Source organism: Gossypium raimondii, chromosome 6, assembly GCF_025698545.1.
Source record: "Gossypium raimondii isolate GPD5lz chromosome 6, ASM2569854v1, whole genome shotgun sequence".
Classification (NCBI taxonomy): domain Eukaryota; kingdom Viridiplantae; phylum Streptophyta; class Magnoliopsida; order Malvales; family Malvaceae; genus Gossypium; species Gossypium raimondii.
Genome location: NC_068570.1, coordinates 36,912,458 through 36,925,206, shown reverse-complemented (window position 1 = coordinate 36,925,206; position 12,749 = coordinate 36,912,458). Strand labels below are relative to the sequence as shown.

At 31.2% G+C, this 12,749-nt stretch overlaps 1 protein-coding gene across 2 annotated transcripts; it reads left to right on the top strand.

Annotated features, from left to right (window-relative positions):
• Nucleotides 1–10,414: 10,414 nt before the first annotated feature.
• On the top strand, nt 10,415–11,872 carry LOC105774367 (hypothetical protein). Of its 2 annotated transcripts, XM_012596857.2 has the most exons (2): nt 10,416–10,599; nt 10,885–11,872. In XM_012596857.2, exons 1-2 carry the CDS (start codon nt 10,557–10,559, stop codon nt 11,607–11,609), a joined length of 768 nt encoding a protein of 255 aa, XP_012452311.1. In that variant the 5' UTR covers nt 10,416–10,556; the 3' UTR covers nt 11,610–11,872. The 2 variants fall into 2 exon arrangements, with proteins under 2 accessions (XP_052488959.1, XP_012452311.1); XM_052632999.1 differs by having other exon boundaries at nt 10,415–11,872.
• Nucleotides 11,873–12,749: the final 877 nt, after the last annotated feature.

Genomic DNA, 12,749 nt, shown 5'->3' with positions numbered 1-12,749 from the left:
GTAATTAATTAAAAATATAGGGGAAAATGGCAATTTTCCAAAGAGGTGAACTGAACTGAATTGAAATGAACATGAATTGATGTTAAATTTATTCGTATAGATCCAGAGAACTCAAATACGAAGTTAGATCATGGAAAAGAAAAAGTGTCGAATTAGTATATTTTGCTTACACGAACACTTGTCAAGGTAAGGTCGTGTAACTAAATTATGTATATTTATATGTTTAAATTTAATGTTGTATATGTGAATTATATAAATTCTGTTTATATGAAATTAATTACATATCCGATAAGTCCTAATAAATGTTAAGTTCCGTTTGAATTGATGAAATTTCAATAGATACAGGGTTCCCGAATTGGTTGTAGTCCTGCACATGTTGCGGACACATCACAGCTCGAAAGAGCGTTCCAATATTATCCCTCGCCCTGTTATATGGTTCTTGCGAGCTTTCCGTTAATAGCTTTTTAGAGCCCCGATCGGTTGTGATCCTACATGTGTTGTGGCCACATCGCAACTCTTATGAGCGTCCCGATATATGGCTCTTCGTGAGCTTCCTGATTAAAGGCTCTTTGTGAGCTTCCTAATTAATGGCTCTCCGGAGCTTCCCGATATGGCTCGCTTGAACTTCCCGATATATGGCTATTCGGAACTTCTTGATTAATGGCTTTGCAGAGCTACCTATTATTAGCTCGCATGAGCTTCTTGAATATGGCTCTTATGAGCTTCCCGTTATACAACCCGGATAAGCTTCCCGTTATACAGCTTACATGAGCTTCCTGTTATATGGCTCGAGAGAGAGCTTTCCATTTATGTGCTCGTATGAGCATTCCCGAATATGAATTGACGGTTTACAGTTTTGTACACTTCATGTGTACTACCCTTCTATCCGTCGATATTTTAAATGATTCAATGGGTAAAGTTCTGATATGAGATGATATGAATTCAAGATGAATTACTATGAGAAATACTTGAAATACAAAGATATGATATGTACATGTTCATGGACACTTGAAGTGATAAATACATGTACGTGGAAATTGAATATTGATGAGCTCATTCATGTTTCTTGGTATTTATTTGAATTACATGACTAACATGCTTGATGAGGATATGTGCTAGGCAATTGGCCAAATTGGTTTGAGCATGTTTATTTGCTTACCTTCAATGTGAATTAATTGGTAAGTTAAATTCAATGTTATACAAACTTACTAAACTTTAAAGCTTACTTTGTTTATTTTTCCTGTTTATAGTAACTCGGAGGCTTGATAAGGTTGGAAACTGGTTGGAGACACATCACACTATCCATCGGCCCATTTCGGTACATATAGAAAACTAATTTTTGGTTATAATGGCATGTATAGGGTAAATTGGCTAATGTTGGCTTAATAGCATTTTGTTGTAAATAGCCATTGGAATGGCTTATATTGGACATATTTTGATGGATATATAAGAGGCTATATCATGTTTGATATGTGTTTGAAATGGATGAATGATGAAAACTCATATAGGCATATTGTGATTGTTTTGTGATGGAATAATGGTAAAAATATGCCTATATGTATATATGGTTAGTTTTGATAATTTTGGATAGCTAAACATATGTATAAATATGTCATGCATAAGACTAGTTTTGACTTGGTTTAAATGTCTTGGATTGGCTTGTGAATGTGTTAAAATGTTGATGTAGGTGGAAGACCAATTGGGTGAGAAATATGGCTTGGAAATGGCCTTATTTCGTCCACACGAGCAGAGACATGAGCGTGTGTTTTGGTCGTGTGTCCCCTGCATCATTAAAATACAAAACAGAATGCTTAATATTTTTCACACGGGCTGGCACACGGGCATGTGGCTTGGCCGGTGACCCCTACACCTATTTAATGCAAAATATTATGTTCACACGGCCTAACACGAGGGCGTGTGACTTGGCCGTGTGACCCAAGTCAGAGAGTTACACGAGTACAGACACGGGTTGGACACGGTCGTGTGTCCCTATTTCGAATGCCTACAAGGCCTGACCACATGGGCGTCCCCTGCACCTTAGAAAAAATTTAAAATTTTGCGAAAAATTCTCTGAGTACCTAGTTTAGTCCCGACTTGTTTCTGTTGCATATTTTGGGCCTCGAGGTCTAATTTAAGGGACAATATGATTCATTATGAATGATTTCTGATATGAATGTTAAATGTTATCAAATATTTGTATTTGATCTATAAATTCTAGTAATTCTATGTAACCCTATTCCGACAACGGATATGGGTTAGGGGTGTTACAATTTTGGTGTGTTTCGTAATTTGGAATGGGAAAAATTGGGCTTTACCATATTCTCACACACAATGAGAGGAAATTCATTGTCTTACATTAAACTAGATTTTGTTTACCCAACTCTAATGCACATGACCTTTCCTTTCTACTACTTTTACAAAACCAATAACTTTTATGACTTATAAAAAAAATAAAAAAATTATTAAGTGATATGAGATAAATTCTTTTGAAATACCTTTTATTTTCAACAAGTTTAAATCTAAACAACCTTTTCCCCTACCCTTATAAAAAGAAAGTATTCTTCCAATCATAGTTAATAATTAGAAGGTATCCATTTGTTCGATGATTTTATCTTTGATATAAAAGAAGAAAGAAAAAATTAGATCTCATTATTGATAAATAAATTTTGCAATGTGTATAAAAAAACCAACTTTTTAAAAACTTTTTATTGATTGCTTGTAACTTTGATCGATTTAATGTTCATCTTATTTTTAAATACTTATTAGGTGAGAAAGATTATTGATTCTCAATTCTTTATGGTTGAATTGATCTGATCGAACTTGTTATACTTCTACATCAGCTTGGGTATGTGGCAGCACGAGGAATGACTTAACGAGTGCCCATGGATAGTTCCCCGCCTTACACCTTCAGTGGTAACTATTTGGCTAGTCATCCATGATTAGCCACCTGCGTACTTCATACCATCTACAAAGAGGTCACTCGTTTTTATCCTTCAAATGAAGGATCACTAAGGGACGACAAAGGTATAACAACCTCGTACAACGTCAACAAGGAAACTGTCATAGTAGGGCCACATAGTACTACGCTTGACGACAACTAACACACAACAAACCTACCACCTAGCCAACCACAAAAACATCCTACCACTCGTATTGTCGATAATGTGATATTACCAAACAAGGGGGCCTGCCCTATATATACCCCAACAGACGAAGCACCAAGGGATCCTTCTTCTCCCAAGCATCTTTTGTGATAACTTAGTATTCTCCAACCTTCTCCCCTTCCTTCAACTCCTTTCTTCCTTAGTTTCCAACTCCGGCTCTTCGCTTGTCACAAGTGAACCAGCCTCCTTACGACCATCACTTTCTCCTTGTTGATTCCCCGTATCAACAGAACAAAATTTTTATTTTTTGGTATCTCTCATATTTGTTTTACAATTTAGGTTCGGGGTTCGGGTTGCCTCTCTTAATAATGTCTTCTCTAATATTCAAATCTGTGTTATCTCCTTAAAAATTCAATGTAATTTATCACTACATCCAACACTTATTGATAATTTTTTATGTAATAACAATTCCCTTTTTTGTTGTCATATTATCTCAACATTCTATCATTAAGAGTCATTATTAATTTCTTGGGTTACTTCGATTCCGTGTAATTCTCACCCACTTTTCCTCTATTTAAAAAAATAAAATAAAACTATAATCTAATTTTAACTTTATAATCCTTCTCTATAAATTAGGTCCATGTTCCCTCCATGGCCATCTCTGTCTAGATTGACTTTTATAATTTCTTGCATTGAAATTTATTTTGACAAAAGAAATATTCCAAAAGCGTCAGTAGGTTATAAATCATTGATTTTGTGGGCTTATGAAATCTCAACAAAAAAATTAGTCTTACACATGGGGGTTGACATGATGATTGACCTATGTAATTTGAAACAGCAATCTTTGAATTCATTTCGTATCCCCATGTATACAATACCATCTTTATTTATTATATATATATATATATTTTTTGAAGATTGACTGCAGCACACCCATTGAAACGAGGGTCGTTTCTTGTTAACTTATGCTCTTACATGTCCTTGATTGTTGTATTATATTAGCCTACAACTAAAATTTTGTCTTTTTTTTTTATGCAATATTTTATATATTGTTTGATTTCTTTTTTATTAAATTTGAGTTAAACGTCATCTTTACAAATTCTCTTAAAGTAAAATAGAAATGTGCTGATATAATTTTCAATGTTTTTCCCATTAGGTCATACATCGCTATCAAAGGGTTTAGTTTGTTCACACACCACATTGGGGTAATCTCTAAGCTTATGAAAAGCCCCACAGCTTGACATCACCATTACAGTTTAAAGACACGATGGCTAATATGCGGGTCAATTCCATTCTAACTCATCAATCACTTTCAAAATCCAATGAACTAAGGTTGAAGAGTTATGCAAGTTAATGTTTTCGATTAGGTTTTATTATGGTAAGATGAGTTGAAGAACGAGATGGTTGTTCTTTTCATATTTCCTAGTGAAAATTTTCAAACTAATTTTGATTTTTCTTTTATTTGATATTTTCGAAATCTATATTTACGTTTGTTCTAATTAAATTTGAAGTTAGTTGGGTTCAACCCATAAATAAGGGATAAATTTTTCTAATATTGGTTTCTACATCTACAAGACTCAAACTCAAAATCTTATTTAAGAGACATCAAGCTCCTTATCATTCAACTTAAGCCACGTATGACATATACCTATGTTGGGGTTGGAGATTCACGCACTGCAACTGTGTATAGTGAGACTTGAACTTGGATGGTCAAGGACTTAGAACATTTGCCTTAACCAACACTACTAAAATATTATTTGACTTCAACCATCGATTTAGGTCTAATTTTGCTCTCTTTAGACTTTTGAAATTTGTTTTTAATTCAATGTTTCTTTATTGTCAATATAAATATTAAGTTGAATTGATAAAATTATTAATTGAAATTTTTTTGAACAATCTCATTATAGGTTCTGATCATACATGTTCTTTTTGACACAATGCTTAGAACTACCCATAGCTCTTCCCAACTCATAAATAAGAGAATAATGTGTTTTATCACACTTGAACTCACGTCCTCCTATATTAACAACAATATTTAATTATTAAATTGACATATATTTAAATTTTTGGTGTCATTTTTTTACAGCACAGTTGGAAGTTTTTAAAAACAGTAATAGGAACTGACGAATATTGCGGTTGCCACGAACGTTTTGTAACACGCTAGCAGTGTGTTGTTGGTGGCGAAAAATATTAAGATAAAGCTTTTTGTATTATGCAAGAAAATCTGACATAATTCATCAAGGGTATAAAAATAAAGCCTCCCTCCAACCACAACATTCCAAATGAGTGGTAAAGTAAGGTGAAACTGCTCCCTGTAGAGTTTTGTATGATAAATAGTAAGAAACCCCAGAATATCCTATTAATCCTTTCAGCAAAAACTTTGGATTAAGAAAATGCGAGTTAGGTAATTGCTTCCCCCTTTTCTTTCCTTTGCTTAATCTTTATATTTCTAGTTTTGTTCAACTGCTGATATAAATATTATTTATATTTGCAGTACGTATCTATAGAGATACTATATTATTGTTGACGAATGTAATTAGGCCTGTTCTCCACTTCCTCAACTGTTGGCGTTCGTTATGATGTAATATCAACCTAATCTTTGTAAGTAGTAAAGCAGAGGTCAATGCAGTTTTTGTCTATTAAAATGCAAATTTAGTCTACGATTCGGGGAGTTTTAGGTACATTGGATTGGTCATTTCGGACAAGAAAATTGGGGGAATACGGTGAGAACAGTGAGTCACTGTATTTGACTCATTAAGTAGCAATAATTTATATGATCATATGAGATTTTGCTATGTAACTTTCTGGCCTAAATGTAAATTCAAGCTTGTGTTATCCAAGTTTTTCCTTCAATTGACATCGGTATTATAGTCAGTGTAGGAGAATGTGAATTTGAACGCACTCAAGTACGTTTTATCATCCTATTTATAGGTTAGGGAGGGGTTATAGATAGACCTAATCATGGGCCGAGCTAGGCCGATGCGAAATTTTAGGCCTGGGCTTGACTCAACCCAAAAAATGAGTTTAAAATTCTGCCCAAGCTCAATCTGGATTAAAATGTTAAACCTGAGCCCGGTCTGCCCGTATTAATTTTTTTAGATCTTTATTTTTATATAAAAATAAATCCTAAAAAATATAACACATCTAATACACTAAAAACATTGAAATAAATATTTTCTAACAAATTGAAAATACATTTAAAAAAGTCTGTACTTAAATAACACTAATATAATTGCAACCTAACAAGCAAATGCATCTAAAATAGTAGCAAAATTAATAATAAAAACAAGAGTTATACAATATCCAAATAATAACAACAAAATAGCAACAATATAATAGCGAAATGGCAGCAAAATAATTTATTCGGGCCAGACCAAACCTAAGTCAAAAAAATCCTACCTGAGGGTTAGCCCTTTTAGAAAATGAGACTTATTTTGTGTCCAAACATATTTTTCAAGCTTATATTTTTTCCCGAACCCTCCCACTTTTGAGGCATGCTTTTAGGCTTAGGTAAGTGACCTTACTCATGATATTAAGTATAATTATGAATAGTTGTATAAAAAATCTTTCATTGAAAAACTAAGGCAAAAAGTTGTTAGGTGTAGAAAAAACACTATGGTATATTTTATGTTATTATTTAGATTTTGTATTCTATGATTAAAGAATGGTTTGAAACTTGATTAACAATGTTGGAAGAAAAAGAGAAGATGTAGGTTATGCAGGGAGGAGAGAAAAGCTTGTTTGTTGTTAAGAGATTTAGGGATCCAAATTCATATTGGATAAAGCCCAAGTTTAAGAGGCTTATAGACTTCAGTAAAGCTTACAGCCTATAATATGAAGTAGTTCAGGGTTTGGACTGCTTGTAGTTGCAGATTTTCTTTTTCAGTCCAACTCCAACTCACTTCCCCATATCCCTAAAACACATTGCATTTCTTTTCTTAAATATTATTTTTTAATATCTTTGTTTTGTAAAAATTAATTTATTAGCCATTGAAAAAGATAATATATTATTAGTATTAAAATTATTAAATATAAATTTTAATATTATTAAACATATTCATATATATATTTTAATAATACTAGTTTCTAATGTTTCATGCGTTGCATGCGATTTTACTCATTTAATATTTAATTTATTTGTTATACTTTAATTGCAATAATTAACGTAAAATAATATTTTTATTTGAATTGTTGAATATAATTCAAATATATTAAATTATTAATTCAAATATTATAATAAAAAATTCAAATCATAATTAAAATATTTTTAACATATTTAACATGCAATATAATTTTACTTTATGTAATTAATACAAAGTAATGTTATTAAAACAATAGCTGATTAACATAATTAGCTTTAATAATTAATATGCTTAGAATTCTATTCAAGCTATAACTCTATTTTACATTAGTAAAATTAGATTCAATTTTTTTACATAAAACTTTTTAACTAATAATTTAAATTATAATTATAATTATCACAATTTTTCTTATATTTTATCCTAAGAGTTCTATTCAAGTAATTAAATTATAATATTTTTAAATGTGTAATAAATTTCACAACTTCGATCAAATGTATAATTATCGAACTTTTATTTTACTTCAACTTTTATTTTTAAATATGATAATAATTAAAGGATGTTTTCATCAATTCAAAATTTTTCTAAACTCGTATTTTTATATATGTTATAGATACATTATAGATTCTAGATATAATATAATTTTTTAATAATAAATGATATATTTATTTAATATTTTTATTGAAAACCATGCAATATTATCATTGAAATTTTGTATTACTATTTTAATAATAAATATACAGATTATAATTTATGATTATTGTTTTAAAAAAGCTTCATAATCTAAAAATATATTAATATATAAATATTTATACTTTAATATTTTAAATCAGAATATTTTAATATTTATCTCAGTATTACTATTTAAGATGAAAAGTAAAACCAAAGAAGAAAAATTATTTTGATCAAAAGTTCTAATTTTTGGAGTAGTGGAAAACATTTTCTAAAAAGCAATTTATCTAAACGAAATGAACTCTTAGAAAATCTTGAATTCAATTTAGTTATTGTGGATTCCAGCTATCCTAAAGCTGCCTTTTGATTTCTTCTTCTTTATTTTTAATAAAAGTTTTAATTGATTTAATTTTTATTAAGTAAATGAACAATTATTTTTGGGTTAGATTATGCTATATTACTCCTTATACTATGTGAAAGTTAATGTATATTTAGTCTCTATATTTTAATTTGATCAATTTTCGTCATTGTATTTTTCAATTTTAATATTTTAGTCCTAACCCAAACAATAGTAGTTAAATTTGTCTAGTTAAATTTAATTACTAGTATTGTACTATGTTATTCATATTTTCAATTGGATCATTCTAAGTCACTATACTTTTTGAATTTTGAAAGTTCAATCTTGACGCAAATGATAGTCATTAATTAGTTAACTGAATTTTTACCGAGTAATATGTAAAATAACAAGTTGAAATGACATTAAGCATATGATGATATATTTGAAAATAACATAACATAACTAATGAACTTAATAATTATCATTTGATGGGGATTGAACTAAAAATTACCAAATTAAAGTAGTAATGGTGGAAAAGGAGAGGCGATAAACCGCTCTGACAGCAATAAGGGATTGGATATTCTAAAACTTGGTCATCCACACTGTACTAAAAATACGGTGAAGCAACAGTTATGAGAACATTACTCACCAATGCATCACTTAACTCTCTATCTTGCACAGATTAAGGATCTTGTTTTCTTACAGGTATTTTGACTGTCATCACTTTGATTTTTTATTGTCAATTTTGGACCCATGAAAATTAGAATTTAGATATGAGAACAACAAGATAACCAAATTCATTCTTATCATATTTAGGTACAGGATGGGACATGGCAGCTACACTCCCTCGCCATTTCTTTGCAAAACATCCAAAACCTTTCACACTCTATTTTGTTAGGCTTGTTTGGGGATTTAGTGCTGGTGAGAAAAGTAGTGCTTTCAATTATGTGATTTTGACATTTCTTATTTCAGCAATTGAAAGTGAAATGAGCCAATGGGAAAAATATCATAGAGGTCACCGGTATTAGGTGTTAGATTGTATATTGCCTCTCTACTTAAAAAAAAGGGGTAATTTAATTCATATATATTAGATCAAAAAGTAAACTCGTCTTTTTTGTTAAAAAATTCATCCATTTATACTGATAAAAACTAGAGGTGAGCATTCGATCAAATCGAGTCAAATATTTCAAGTTATTTGAGTTGACGAGTCCCATTTTATCATCCTAACTTGATTTGAATTTTTTTCCGAATCGAGTCAAGATGAATCGAGTGAAATTGTTCGAGTTAAATTAAAAATTAAACATGTCAAGTTAAAATCTTGTTACAATATAACTAATTCAATGTTAGAGCATATAAATTCAAAACCAAAAACAATTACTTAAATATAAAATAAGAGAAAAAGAGAGGATATTTTTAGTATGATAAACTTAAATAGTTAATTTACTTATTTAGGTCCAACTTTTTTAAAAACATTTTTATATATATTCTTTATTTTTAGAGTTTTTTCAAAATATGAAATATGAAATATTTATAAATATTTTGAATTATAAAACTTATTTTGAACTTCTTCTTTTTTAATTTTTGTTGAGAAAGATCAATTTGTTCAATTTCAAAATTGATAGGGATCAAAGGGGTATTTACACCAATCTGTTATTTGAGTTATTTGAATTATTCAAGTTATTCAAATTCAACTCGACTTGAACTCGGAATTTGAATAACTTATTCGAGTTGACTAAAAAAATTGAATAACTCAAAATTTAAATTTTTTTTTTCAATTTTTTGAGTCGAATCAAGTTTTACTCATTCCTAATAAAAACTGGTATGACAGAAAAAACAACCAAACAATGACATATGACATGTCGCGTGTACCTCACACTTATATAAATGACCAATTTTTAACAATAGAAATGGATAAAATTTTTAATAGAATGACTAATTTACTTTTTGATCTAACTATAGGGACTAATTTATCTTTTTTTTAAATAAAAAAATAAAAAAATCTATTTCTTAATACAATAACCTATATGGTTGTTTTACCATTGAAGTTACAATGTTGGGTTTTCATGTTTGTGATAATTGATTTCTTTTTCCCTTTTCTTTGTTGAAATAAAAAAATAAAAATAAAACAAAGTTAAGCGGTAGTTACCAAAGTACAATTTCACAATTCTCCTCACATGTGCATAAACTTTATCTCTCTCCTCATAAGATAAAGGCTATGTGGTAGATATTTTAATGATAAATCTAGATACATAGTCGGTGACTCAAGCAATTTGCAAGAAGGACCCCCTCCCCTTCTCACTGCAAATTGAGTAACATTTGTTCTTTTTTCTTGAAAAATCAGGTTTGAGATTTGATGAACCTGTAATGGCCTATTACAGCTCCAACTATTATTATGAAGCTAATTCTGGTGAGTATCATCAAACTCCTTATTATGATAGTAGCCATGATTATGTTTCATCACAAGACTTAGAAGCTCATTCTAGCTATGGCTATGCATACAAGGATTACAATTCTTTCCAATACGATTCAGCTCCATGTTATGGTGCTTGTGATCCTGAAATTGGTCGCTCGACTGTTGCATACTCTTCGTATACTTTCAGTGACCCTAACTATGTTGAGTATTCCCTAGACCCTTATGGTGAAGATTATGGTACTGTAAAGACTCGTTTAATTGTCTCATATTCTGTCTCAGAGTTCAATGAGCCTGAATTTGAAGAGTATGATCCAACGCCTTATGGCGGTGGTTATGATCTTGATGCAACATATGGCAAACCCCTGCCCCCTTCCGAGGGAATATGTTATCCACGTTCATCAGGGGATCCGAATGATCAATCCTTGAAAACCTTTTCTTATGGGTCTATAGAGTCGCCTTATGGGAAAGGAGTTGATAAACTTGTAGAAAAACCTAGCAATGGAAGCAAAACAGCCACAGTCAAAGACCAAGAGCAGCAAACCCAGGGAAGTAATGAAGCTGTTAATGTGGATTCTAATGGCAAGCCTTTAGAGTCGTATCAAGGTGAAGAGATTAAGGAAAGTTACACTGATGGTTACCCTTCTAATAGAAATGTAGCTATTGGAGATGCTAATGGTGCTGAATATGAAAAGAGAGTGTCTCAAATCCCTCCAGGGTATGGCTTAGAAGCAATGGACCTTTGTGAAAGTTTGTTTGGTTACTGGCCCTGCCTGGATCGTGCAAAGAGAGAGAACGAGTATCGAAATTGCTATGGTCCTCAAGGAGTAAACTGCCCATGGGAGGAGACTGCAGACTATCTTTTTGGTAATTCGTATCCTTATGGTGAAAGATGGGGCAATGGAGGTATTTACGAGAACCCAATCTTCAATTACGAAAGGCATTATCAGGGACAACTTATATCAAGGCAGATGGAGTATCAAGAGGAACATTCATGGTTGAATTAGTTTCCTTGTTTTAGAAGGAAACATGTAGCAGTATGAACAATTCCATCTGTAAATAAGTCCTGGTGATTTTCCCACTAGATCCATAATCCGTGGTCGGTATTAATTTTAGTTGTTGCTGAATAATTCCAAGAACTTCCTTTTCAAATGTTTTAAGCAATATACTTGCTGTAAAATCTGTAAAATTGCAGATGATACTCGAAGAAAATGCTTTCATTATGTTCTGGTCTTGCCTCAAATAAATAAAGATTGTCCATGTTTAACAATTGATTTTCGGACAATGATATAAACAATCACTCAAGCTTGATGACTACAACTTGAGAAAGCTTATGGAGTTACCAATATCATACACGTTTTAAATTAGATATTTGATTTATTCAATCAAATATGTATAATAAAAACAGAAAAATTAAATCAAAGGATAAAATATCAACTAAAAGAATTGGTCTTCAGTTGACCAATCCACATCAAAATTGACATGGAGGCCATGATGGGCAATGTGCTGTAAGTAACTAAGCACTCGTTTTACCACTTTCTTGTGAGTAAAAGAAAAATACTAAAGTTTACGTAACACTTGGCCAAATTTATTGGATGATTGCTATCATTGAGAACCGGATAGTAATTTTGCTCTCGATGGGCCTAAATATGATTTTAACTATTAGTATTTGTGAGAGTACGAGATGATGAAAACAGATTTGGATATTTATAATTCTTGTTGCATTAAAAGGATTTATTTTGGCCAAAAGTTGTCATCTTTGACCTTTTGACCCAATATTATATTATTTTTGTAAAACTAAAAGATGAAACAACGCTATTTTCTTCTTGAACCAACCTACCGAAGAAAAGAAAAGCTTCCATCTTTCATTTCTCTTCTTCCCTACACATTTTCACTTAAATTTTTCCACCATTTAATTTTCTTTATTTTCTTGTAAGAACACCTCTTAGAAACCATATTAGAACCAAGATTCATCACCAATCTCATCATCCACACACTTACACCATGTTTGGTTGGGTGTATTGGCTGTGGGCCCCACTTAATCCCCATTTATTCCATTGTTTGGTTCATGGTATTGCTAATACACCCGTAATACATAACTGACCTAATCGGTGAAATCCACCGATTTCTAATCCCTCCCTTTTGCC